This window comes from Bos javanicus, chromosome 7 (genome assembly GCF_032452875.1).
Source record: "Bos javanicus breed banteng chromosome 7, ARS-OSU_banteng_1.0, whole genome shotgun sequence".
NCBI lineage: Eukaryota > Metazoa > Chordata > Mammalia > Artiodactyla > Bovidae > Bos > Bos javanicus.
Window position 1 is genome coordinate 80,392,624 of NC_083874.1, and position 12,929 is coordinate 80,405,552.

A 12,929-nucleotide genomic window follows, 5' to 3' on the forward strand; every position below is an offset into this window, starting at 1 on the left:
GGAAAAATATCAATAACCTCAGTTATGCAGATGACACCACCTTATGGCAGAAAGTGAAGAGGAACTAAAAAGCCTCTTGATGAAAGTGAAAGTGGAGAGTGAAAAAGTTGGCTTAAAGCTCAACATTCAGAAAGTGAAGATCATGGCATCCGGTCCCATCAAACAGTGGAAACTGTCAGACTTTATTTTTGGGGGCTCCAAAATCACTGCAGATGGTGACTGCAGCCATGAAATTAAAAGACGCTTACTCCTTGGAAGGAAAGTTATGTCCAACCTAGACATCATATTCAAAAGCAGAGACATTACTTTGCCAACAAAGGTCCATCTAGTCAAGGCTATGGTTTTTCCAGTGGTCATGTATGGATGTGAGAGTTGGACTGTGAAGAAGGCTGAGCGCCGAAGAATTGATGCTTTGGAACTGTGGTGTTGGAGAACACTCTTGAAAGTCCCTTGGACTGCAAGGAGATCCAACCAGTCCACTCTGAAGGAGATCAGCCCTGGGATTTCTTTGGAAGGAATGATGCTAAAGCTGAAACTCCAGTACTTTGGCCACCTCATGCAAAGAGTTGTCTCATTGGAAAAGACTCTGATGCTGGGAGGGATAAGGGGCAGGAGGAGAAGGGGACGACAAAGGATGAGATGCCTGGATGGCATCACTGACTTGATGGACGTGAATCTGAGTGAACTCCGGGAGTTGGTGATGGACAGGGAGGCCTGGCGTGCTGCAGTGTATGGGGTCGCAAAGAGTCGGACACGACTGAGCGACTGAACTGAACTAAACTGAACTGATAGGGCACAGGGAGTGGGAGACCAGATGGAAAGCTAATGGGAAAGTCCTTTCCAGTAGTAGGTGCATACCAATCTAGAGGTACTGAAATTTATCTATTAATTGATATTCAATTAGGTTTTCTGTAATTTTTTACTACTATGAAAGATTTTCAACTCATTTCCTTGTATACACATCTTTAACAAGCAGTTTGGAGTACTTCTGGGTCAAAGCAGATGAGCATTTTACACTTTGAAAATACTTGATCCCTTGCTTTTGAAAGAAGGTTCAATTCAGAAAATTGCCCTTTTTCATACTCTAGGTATTTATAATCTGTATTTTTCCAAAGGGTAATTTTAGGAGTTAAGTGTCTAAATGATTATTTCAATAATTATAAACAAAATTTTATTTCACTTAATGTTTGTTTTTAAATATGATGAATAATAATTTTAATGAAGGTATATATTCTGTTTTTTAGGTTCTCAAAGTTTTTCTGACATCATTAACTTGGAGAAGCCTGTGATTTGTTCTTTGGCTGCCATAATAAGATACCTCAAAGAGTTTAACTTGGAAAAGGTGCTTTCCAAACCCAAGTAAGTGGTTTCTGAAAAATTTTAAGAAGGGTAGGGTTATATTAAAAAACATTTCTTAAATTGAATTTGGTAAGTACTGTACTCAGTTACCTGCTCTTGATGGAATACTGTATTCTGGGGCAAGAGTGACTTGTGTGGTATTGTTACTGAGGAGTATTAAAAATGTTAGTTGACATAAAAAATTAATAGAAGGCTTAAGAATTGGGTCAGTTTGTATTTATGATTGCTATTGAATGTATTTTAGTGTTGAGTAAAGAACTGTGCTTTATATTAAAGCACAGTTAATTGACAAGTAGTATTAAGAAGGCGTATTTAAAAGCGTTCATAAAACTTCATCACCTTTCTTATTCTTGATTTCAGTCATAATTTCACAGACCATAAAGATGAAGATAAAGAGGATAGCCACTAACATAGACAGCTTTTTAAGAGTGATTAACTTTGTAGAGTTGAGAGATTTAAAAGCTGGCAATTGACCTTCGAAGAAAGTGCTATCTTAAAAGCTAGTGGGAAAAAAAGGGTAACAGAATAATTTTCTTGCCTTTCCATATTCTATCTTTACTGGCCCCTTACCTTTGGCTCTGTGAAGAATTGTCCTGTATCATATTGATCCTGTAAGTAAGCTGCTTCCTCTTCTGCAGAGATGGAGTGGACAGATAGGAGCTGTCTCAGTAAAATATCATTTGGTACCAAGATTGGGAAGTCCTTGTCTTTGTGTATTTTAACCCCACCCAATGCACTTCTGAGACTTCTACCCAGTGTCCCAAGTATTTTGAGGTATTTCTATTTTCATTTGGAGAAGGCAAGGGCACCCTACTCCAGTACTCTTGCCTGGAGAATCCCATGGACGGAGGAGCCTGGGGTAGGCTGCAGTCCATGGGGTCGCGAAGAGTAGGACACGACTGAGTGACTTCACTTTCACTTTCCTGTATTGGAGAAGGAAATGGCAACCCACTCCAGTGTTCTTGCCTGGAGAATCCTAGGGACGGCGGAGCCTGGTGGGCTGCGTCCGTGGGGTCGCACAGAGTCGGACACGACTGAAGTGACTTGGCAGCAGCAGCAGCCATTCTCATTAGAGAACAAACTATACTAAGCCATGTGTGAACCCTGGTCCTTGTTCATCCTGCTGTTTCTTATGATCTCATGTGACGTCCTCCACAATTTAAGGATCAGGGCTTGGCCAAAGACTTGAGCGCACCCTTCTGCATCTCTCTGTGTGCGTCTCTGTCATCTCTGGCATTCGGTCTCACAGTTTCAACTTTCCTTGGTCTCTCCGAGACGTTAGTCCTAGTGTTTATCTCTTTTTGTTTTTCTTTCAGGCACCACAGTTCTATGCTGCCTGATGTTCAACTGCCTGAAAAACAATTTAAAATACACACACACACACACAATTATATGCATATGTGTATGTGTATATATATGTGTGTGTGTGCGCGCATATGTAATACAATGTGTCCAGTTTTCTAATTGTGGCTAAAGAGCAATGTTCATGCATTTAATCTTTTTATGAATGAAAGCAGGTGAGGTTCCATGATTAAATACCACACAAAAGCAACAGAAGAGGGAGATGTATAAAGTAACAGCAGCTTTCCTAAACAGTGTCTATGTCTTGAAACTTATGGAAAACAAATTTTCACTTAAAAATTAGCAGTGGGAAAAGAACAAAATTGAAAATCCCATATAAAATTATAATAGAAAAGAATGGGGAATAGGATAATATCCTTATAGAAAATAAACGCACACCAGAAAGACATGCTCACAGATGAAATAAAAACTATAACCTACTACTTCAAAATGAGCTAAACGACATTGAGGAAATGATGCTAAATGTGAAAGAACAAAGGAGAATAGATGAGAAATAGGAAGGCTTTGAAATGAGATGATAAGACTTAAGAATGAACTATATGTCCAGAAAAGATCAATTTAGGAATAAAGAGTAAACTAGAAGGAACACAAAAGAATATAAATATAACACTGATACTGAAAACCGATTAACATGGCAAGCCAGATGAGACATTTATCCTTAGAAAACCCTACTTCAAGCTTGACTCTTGACTGGCATCCGGGACTTGCATTTGGGGCCAATCTCCAGCATTTTCTGGTAAGAATGACTCCCTGTGCCTAAACCATTTCTGAAGGCAGTATGGTTTATATTGGACAACTACTTACTTTCTGAGAGCTGTAAGTTTGGCACCTGCTCAGGAGCAGGTACCTTTGTAAAAACAGCCCCCCAGTGAAAAATCCGGAGAAGGCAATGGCACCCCACTCCAGTACTCTTGCCTGGAGAATCCCGTGGATGGAGGAGCCTGGTAGGCTGCAGTCCATGGGGTCGCTAGAGTCGGACACGACTGAGCGACTTCACTTTCACGCATTGGAGAAGGAAATGGCAACCCACTCCAATGTTCTTGCGTGGAGAATCCCAGGGATGGCGGAGCCTGGTGGGCTGCCATCTCTGGGGTCACACAGAGTCGGACCCAACTGAAGCGACATAGCAGCAGCAGCAGCAGCAGTGAAAAATCCTGGGTGCTGAGTCTCTAATGAGCTTCTCTGGTAAATATTTCACATACATTGCCACAACTCACTCTGGGGTAGGTAAGTGCATGCTGTGTATTTCTGCCAAGGAGGACTCTTGGAAGCTTGCCCTTGGTTTCCTCCAGGCTTTGCCTTGTGTACCTTTTCGCTTTTCTGATTTTGCTTTATATCCTTTCACTGCAATAAATCATAGCTATATGAACTGTATGCTGAGTACTGTGTATTCTCCTAGTGAATCCTTGGAGATCTGTAGGTCATCTTTCTTACTATTTTCTTCTCTAATATGCTTACTGGCAGTAGTTAGGAATGCAAAGATATTCATTTTAATTGCAAATAAATTAGAAGTGAATTTACAATAAAACTGAATTTTTGTAATATGATATAATTTCTAAGTTAACAATCAAAAGTTAGACTAATAGTGAATGTATGAACTCTGAAAACTATATAGAGAATTATTTTATACTATGGATTTCATATGTAAGATGGTGCATATGGTAGGTTTTTTTTTTTCTGTTTTCATTTTCAAATAATGTTAACAGTATTTAAATAGAATCTTTGTAAGGGATTGATCTTTCACATAAGGTCTGCACCTTTGCTGCCTTTGTCTGAATCAGAAAGATTGGTTTTCATTTTTTTAAAAGTTGAAATAGGAGTGATGTGGAATCCTAAACTTCTTTGGCAATTTTTAGCAGGAATGTTTTTCTCCCATTATAAAACTTGATGTACATATACATACTATGTATTATTGTTGTCCAAAATATTAATGAAGTATTTTCCCTTGTTACTTGGAAGATTTCTGTCGAAGTTCACACAGTGTGAATGCTAGCCAGGCCTTGTTTATAAGGTTTATTTCAAAGCATATCAAATTTGGTTTCTTCCAAAAGGATAAATAATTTAGAGTTGCTTAATCAGTGATCATTCCTGATCACTAGGGAATGCTGGCAGATACAACCCTGAGTTCAAAAATATATATATAATTCCTATTGAAAATAGGCACCAACAGAGGAAATTTCTTTTGTATTTGTAAGGAAGAGTCACAACTCCAGAGTACTTTATCATCCAAACATGGGAAACCTGAAAGCAGAGTTAGTTCTTTTAGTTGTTTGGTAATTATTGTGCCATAGGAATTGGTTTAACTTAATATTCCTAGTGGTCGATCTCTTTTATTAAGATCAGTGCAGATGTCAGTGCTGCTGGATTGTGGGTTCTTGATGCCAGCTAAGCATTCCCAGTGTCTGAGAATGATTAACATTTTATTGACAGGGGCATTTTTGTCGAAACTCATGCCCGTGGCATTAATACATCTCTGGTCAATAATATGTTAAGGTACTCAAGTGTTCATTAATCACCCCTAGGATGTAGTTTAAACCTGTCGGGAGAGGGGAAAGTAAATGACTTTATTTAAACTTATGAGACCTGGTTGGATACCAACTCAGAGGCCAGGCTAGCAGTACTTTCAACTGTTTTTCACCATGAAGGAGTATGAACATCTGTCATTTGTACAGCAAATCACTGCCCAATTGTTTCTTCCTAAAAATAATGTTTTACATTTTATTATTGTCTCTGGATGTTTCACATATATTTCTGGTCTTTATGACTCAAAGGAAAACAAAGAGACCCAAACTGGCCTCCCCATCGAAAGATGACAGACCTTTGCTGAGCATCTGCTTTCTGCTAGGCTCTGCAGGTGCTGCAAAATGTGTAAGGCATGAATAACCCATGCCTCCACAGAGCTTAGATCTATTAATAAGGATCACCGAAGAACATAAATTTCCATAATGCAAGGCAGATTAACAGTTACAAGAAGAAGAGATTGGCCGCACACACCTGCTATCAGTGTTGGAGTTGCTTCCCTCTGAAAATCTTTAACAAGTCATCTTTTGGAAGCTAGGTAAACCTGTCACAGGTATATTACACTGCCACAGGACAATGTTCAGTCACTAGGTAGTGTTCCTAATATGCAGCAAGTTATTTCTTTTTCAGGTCTCTGGGTCTTTGTTGTGGGAGTCATCTAGAAGTTAAGGCATCTCTCAATGAACACTGGCTCCTTGGCCTTGATTCTAGGCTCTAGATTCCTAGATGAAGGCTTTCTTCCATCACTGGCTTGGGAAACTGGATTTTATTTCTCTTATTAGGGCCATGATGAGTGGGATTGGTTTTATGATGCAAACATTCATGCTTTCCCTCCAAATAGCTTAGTGACCTGCTGTTATTTTCCTTGCTTTGAAAAATGATCCATCAAGTCTGTAAGTGCTGTGGATAGAAATGTCAAAGGACTGATTTATAAAGGAAATTAATTATTGAATTAGTAATGCATTGATTAATATGTTTTTTAACATGAAAGACTAACAAGGATGCAGTTTGAATCGTGCATGCATTTAGTAATCACATTGAACTCAATACTCAAGCTTATTTGAAATTTACTGAGCTTTTAATCTAGTTTGGGGTACTTGGAGGGGCATAAGGAAAATGTGAATTCTTTGAACTTAAATAATTTCTACTTTTTCAGTTTAGACTCTACTAAAACATTAGCCACATGAATGTGTGGTCTTGATTATAGAATAAATAACATTTGCACGTATCAGAATGTTGATTAAAAGTTTTTAAAGTGTTTATCAAGATGATCTCATGCCAAAGAAGAGGGAGGACATTTTAAAGCACCTTGACATATTTTTCTAGCAAATTGCATAGCTTTTCCTGAAGAGACCCCCCACTTGCTTTCCTGATACTAAAAGACTATGCTTGATTCTGTTACTGGAAATTAAAAAACTAAAAAGCTGTTAATACCATTACTTCCTTTGTTTTAGTTTTTGGTGTGAGAATGGCTGTCCTTTCACATCAGTTTACCTAAAAGCACCAGCACTGGTGGAAGACAATCTTTTAATGAATATTCTTCTGGCTTTTTTTGGTTTGATTTCCTATCAGAGGGCTAAACTTTTGTTGTAATGTTACTGGAATATTTGTAACCACTGAATTTGTTTTTCTGTTTCTTTATGCACTTGCCTCATGGCTTTTATTTCATTCCTTTACAGGAATTTTAAACAGTTGTCAGGTGAAATGGAATTTATGACAATTAATGGAACAACATTAAGGAACCTGGAAATCCTTCAGAATCAGGTCAGGCAAACATAAGGGCTATTTGATTCAAAATGGTTTTGAAAAGAAATTTGGGATGAAGCAGCAGTCTGTTCTTAGTGCAGGTGAAACAGTATTGTCTTCAGCCGGCTGGTCTACCTCATATCTCTTGGTAATGGTACTGCTCACTTTTTGGAGAATCAAACACATGAAATACTTACTCAGGGATTACATTGGGAGCTTTAGAGCATGCTTTTTAATGATTGAAGCAATATGGCCGTCCTCATAATTTTTATATTAAATATTTCTTTGGAAAGGTATCATCTTTAGAAATTAATATACAGTGGATATTTTTGATCTGCTTGGTTATGTTTTTCTACATATGTTTGTTTTCTATATAACTTTTTGTTAAAATGTCTGTAGCCTTACTTCATTGTCCAGCATATAAAACAAGTTTCTCTGATACTCCGTTTAACTGTAAGATACATAATATTTCACTTCACAAACTTTCATCATTGCTTACTTGCCCTTTATTGATGAATGTGAAGGATAATGAAGATATTAAAATTGTTGCTTTCATTCATTAAATTATCACTTGAAAGTGTGAGCTACTATATTGTAAAAATAATGTTATTATAACATAAAGTCACAAAAATATAAGGTAGTTCCGAGTCATTTGAGTAAGTAGAAAGAGCTGAACCATCTGCTGTGAATCACTGCTATTGCTGTGAATTAAAGTAAATGCTGAATTAGTCAGTCTCCTGACTCTTGGATTTGTTTATTACTGTCTAATTTCTCTCATTCAGGTTTCTCCCTCTGTCAGGCTGTCCTTATGTACTGCAGTCAGCCTTCCTGTTATGCATGAGCATTTTTATCATATCGTTCTGTTATTTGGAAGTTCAGCATCTTTCCCACAAGTCTTTCTCTTCAACGCTATATACATCCCCAAGACAGGAAACAAGTGGTAGGAGTAGAGCCCACAGTCAGAGCCTCCAGATGCAGCCCCAGCATTCCAAGATTTCCGTACTTCTTCCACATCCTTCCTGTTCAGGTCCTATCACAGTGGCGTCAGTTCCAAAATCAAAGTCCTAAGGCAAAAATCATCCATCCTCAAAATACCCTTTAAAAACCCCTTTCTCTATTAGGACTCGGGCACTTGTAGAAGTGGAGACTGAGAGTTAACATCTTCTGCTTGTCTTCACACTTCAGCTTTCTCCTCCTTTTCCATGGATCAGTGGAAAAGGGTCATGAGGAGGGGTCTGAGTAGCAGAGAGAGCAAAGATGTAACAGGCCTCCGTCTCCCGCACCTGTCCCTCTCCCGTCTGAGTGTGCTTCTCCAATGCTCCGCGCTCTTCCTGGGACCCTTCACTGTGGTCCCAGCAGTTGGGCTTTTGTCTCAGGATGGGATGGTGCAGTCACCTATGTGGATTCCCCTCATAGGTCAGTTCTGCGTGCCCAGCTCGTCGTCAGGGAACCTTCCATGACCACTGTTGTTCCCATGCTCTGCTTTAAACTCCCGAGGTCTGGAGAGGTTGTAGCACACCTTTTATAGTTGCCTTCTGCCAGATGACATTGTGTCCTCATTGGGAGTCTTTCCTCCCACACCTGGATATAAGAGCCCTGAGGGAGGGACTGTGTCTTAATATACCTTTGCCAGTCATTCTACTGAGCACACGGGAGGTGTCCTATAAGTACCTGTTTGTTGATATGAAGGAAAAGGAAAAGGCAAAAACAAATTCAGATGAAAATTGTAACTCTGTGTTCCAAATTAAACAAACCTATTAATAGACATTTTGTGTTACAGTGAAACCTTGGTTAAATACAATCTCTAGTTAATTGTAAATTTTTTCAATGGTTTGAAGTAGCAAAGCATAGATAAACTTTTGCTAAGTATTTAATAAGAGGCTAAAATCAAACCCTCCCGGGTACAGTCCTAGGGTGCAGTGCACGTTCACGTCTTTCCTTAAGAGAGAGTGTTGTCATGAGATTATCTGTCTTTAGAATGTCAACTCTTAAGTAGTGGGAGATACTGAATTGCCAAAGGAACATGAAATTATTTTCACTGTGCTTTCCTAAGCCAGGAAAGGATGCAGTTATATTTTTAAGGTGTTCAGGACAGATGTTTTAAAAGAGACTTCTCAGTAATTTATTGTTAGTTAAAAACTACACATAAAGTATATCTTTCTTATGCAAAATGTCATTACTTTGTGTGTGTTTATTTGGATGTGTGTGTGTGTGTGCGTGTGTGCTAAGTTGCTTCAGGTGTGTCCGACTCTTTGCAACCCTGTGGATCTTAGCCCACCAGCCTCCTCTGTCCGTGGGATTCTCCAGGCAAGAATACGGGAGTGGGTTGCCGTACCCTCCTCCAGAGGATCTTCCTGACCCAGGGATGGAACCTGTGTCTTTTACATCTCCTACATTGGCAGACAGGGTCTTTACCACTAGTGCCTCCTGGGAAACAGAATGTGTGTATATATGTGTGTGTATGTGTATATATATATACATTGAACACCTGTTTTGAGCATAAAAGCTAAGCATGTGTAAGATTATAATTGGGGAATATGGAATAATTAGGGCACATGAACAACTGGCAATTTTGGTCCAAATACCATCATTGAGTTAATAAAACATGCTTTCTGGTCTTTTTTAGACTGATATGAAAACCAAAGGAAGTTTATTTTGGGTTTTAGACCATACTAAAACTTCATTTGGGAGACGCAAGTTAAAGAAGTGGGTGACCCAGCCGCTCCTTAAATTAAGGTAAAAGGAATTCTTTTTTGTGTTTTATCTGAAATTATGAAATTAAAGGTACATCAGCCTCCTTAAAACCAAGGTCACCATGGTTTATAAGAACACCATTTTCAATTGGGGAAGATTTCACTTTGTAACTAGTGATATACTGTCCAATATCATAAGGATTTTTTCCTTGTTCCCAAGAATGAGTCTTTGCAGTTGAAAGACATGGGATCTACCTGGGGAGAGTGAGGTAATCAGTTGGTTTGGGTCATCAGTAGCATAGGGTGTAGGGAGAGAGGTGCTGGGAATATGGGGCACTGCCTTTGTTGAGGGCTTTGCAGGCTGGGCTGAGGAGCTAGTAGCCAGAGGCAGTTAATCCAGTGGTTCTGCACACGGGAGTGCTGGATCAGAGCTGGTGGGTGTAGGGGGATGGAGAAAGTAGTGATGGGTAGGGGACAAGTTAGCAAGTTCACGGAGAGGTTCTGAGAACCTGAGCTAGAGAAGGAGCGTAGGAATCTGAAAGAGGGCTTCGGTGTGAGATGTTTAAGAGAGAAGAATGAGTAAACTAGGAGAGCTTTCAGGAAAGGTAGGTGAGCCTAGTGCCTAAGCATAGTGGTCTCCAAGCTTGTCTGCACATCGAAGTCATCTGGGAAGCTCCAAAAACTTATACCTGTGTTCTGCCACCACATATTGTGACTTATTAGTGTGGCCTGGGAGTTGGAATTTTTAAAAGCTCCCTAGATAATTCTGACACGCAGATAGATTTGGGAGCTGTGACCTGTGCCTCTCACTTAGTAGGAGTCCCAGTAATGTTGACTGAATGACTGAATGCTGTTATCTACTGTGCTTTTGCTCTGACCCAGTATTTAATATTCAAATCATCTTCTGAGGTAGATCCTTGAGATGAGTAAAGAGATTCAGAGAGTTTCAATAACTTGCTCAACATTTCACAACTGGGTAGACCGTAAAGGTAAGATCAGCATTGACTCCATCCTGAACAGCTTCCCATATGGACTGAGCAGAGAGGGGGTGGTGCTGGTGTTATATGAGTGTGAGTCAGTCTCACTAAGGCCATAGCCCGTCAGCCCCAGCACACCGCGTTCTCACCTTTGCAGTGGTACAATACCTTCTCACAGGCTGCTGTAAGGAACAGAATAAGACAGTAATCCTAACTGCCATGTTTGAGCTCCTTATCTTACAGCAAGCACTGTGCCAGGGGCTTTATGTGCATCGTCTCTTTTAAACTGCACAGCAGCCTCACTCATGGCTGCATTTTATGCTGGCTTGGTAAATAGCCATCTTTGGCAAAGGATAGCAGATGTCACTGTTGGTCATAGGCTTTAAAATACTGTTTTGATGATGATAATTACTAAATCATTTCAGGTTTTAGTGGGTTATTATGATTTCTTTTCTTGACCATAAAGACCTTCAGGTAGTGAAAACTGACTTAGGTAAAGATGAAACTCTGAAAATGGAAGTCTGCTTTGGGCCAGCATTTGTATGAGATAAAGATGCCTCATGGAACAAGAGCAGGCAGTCTGTGGACAGCCGTGTAAGAAGCATTGCCTGCTGGCTAATGGAAAGGCATCTGTCTAAGCAGCCACACCGTTCTTACTATTTTTTTTTTTTTTTGATTGGTTGAAATATTCAGCAGAAACAGACTTACTAGCAGACTTTTTCATGTAAATGAAAATTTTTATTTCTGTTGTTAAACTTGTTTTGTATAAAGAGGATTAATTTGAGATGAATTCAGTAGACCATGTTGTATGTTCCTTGTGGGTTGATCATATTCTTCCTGGGATCCTCCCTGCCCAGAAAGGCTGAGAGAAAGCACTCCATGCATTGAGCTCCAGTGCTTTCAAGTGTGAACATTAGACCATTCTAAAGCGTATATAGCTGAAAACAAGCACACAAAGCTTCTTCTTTTGCCCTTTTTATTTTAGGTCATAGTTTTAAAACTTTAAGCTCTCTAATCAATTAAAACTGACTTCAGAAGAATTCCAGTTAAGTCTTAATTGCACTTGCAACCTGTTCCAAATACCTAGAGAAAATCTTTAGCTGATTAGTCAGTTGTTCAGCTGTATAGTCGTTGTTGTTTTAATGCTGACATTAGGTGCCATGCTGATCATATCAGTTGTTTATCCAGGCAAATATTCTGTCTCTGACATTGGCGACCAAAGGTTAGTTTAGGGCTTAGTTTTCTTCTATCGTGAGATCATATTAAAATTATTGGTGACAAGGGAATTCAGCACGATGTAAAGTGGGTTTCCCTAAGTTTTTCAAGAGCCCATTATTTGTCAGTCATCCATGAATTATCTTAAATCTCTTTATATTTTTATAAATATATATATATTTTATATTTTTAGTCTATCTTAATTCCCAGTGCAATCACAGTTCATAAATTCAGGACCAGATGTTTCAAGTTTCAGAGGATTTTCCACTCCCACTACTTTTTATTCTGCAAAATGACTTCTTTGGTGCAGGATTTTCTAGTGACTTTCTAGAAAGTATAAATGGCTTTGACCCTATTCTTATTGACTGATCAAAGAATTCACTTGGGTTATTGAGATCAGATTTTACTCTATTGAAACCACATCGGCCTGTATAAATAGGTTATGCTTCTTATGTGTTATGACTTATGCTTTTTATCAGTTCTCTAATTTAGGCAGGAAGCTTCTTCAGTGTAGGTCTCTGGTTTCTTATAAATGAATGTCATGTTGGTAAGCCATTATTCCTAAGACCTTTTAAAATTAAATAAATTATATTGAATTCATTTTTTCAAGGTCTTTGCATTTTTTCTGTTTCTTTTAGTTGATAAGTTGTGTCAATCTTATATATATATATATACCATATGTACCTTATTGGTTTTGTCCACAAATCCCCAAATGCAAATTCTGCTTGTAAATACAGTAATGATTGGGCAGGTAGGAGCAGGGGAAAGAAAACTTTGAGAAGTGTGGCATGAGTCTCTTAAGTGATATTTTAGGCAAAAGATTAGTTTCTAAGGCAGATCTGGTCGTAATAGAAGTAGTACTAAAGATTCAGTAAAAACTTACTCTGTATTTTGAAATATTAACAAAAGTAAGTTCTGAGCTTTCTCCATGAGTACTTCTTTTTCTGTTATTGTTTAGTCACTAAGTTGTGTCTGACTCTTTTGCAACCCCATGTACTGTAACCCACCAGGCTCCTCTCTCTGTGGGATTTTTCAGGCAAGGGTACTAGAGTGGGTT

At 38.9% G+C, this 12,929-nt stretch overlaps 1 protein-coding gene across 3 annotated transcripts in view; it reads left to right on the plus strand.

Annotated features, from left to right (window-relative positions):
- Positions 1-12,929, plus strand: part of MSH3 (mutS homolog 3) — a 183,405-nt gene that overhangs the window by 49,164 nt on the left and 121,312 nt on the right. For all 3 annotated transcript variants that reach the window (XM_061424296.1, XM_061424297.1, XM_061424298.1), the window contains exons 10-12: positions 1,245-1,359; positions 6,921-7,005; positions 9,614-9,723. In XM_061424296.1, the coding sequence (XP_061280280.1) occupies positions 1,245-1,359; positions 6,921-7,005; positions 9,614-9,723 (310 nt within the window). The remainder of the gene's footprint in view (positions 1-1,244; positions 1,360-6,920; positions 7,006-9,613; positions 9,724-12,929) is intronic.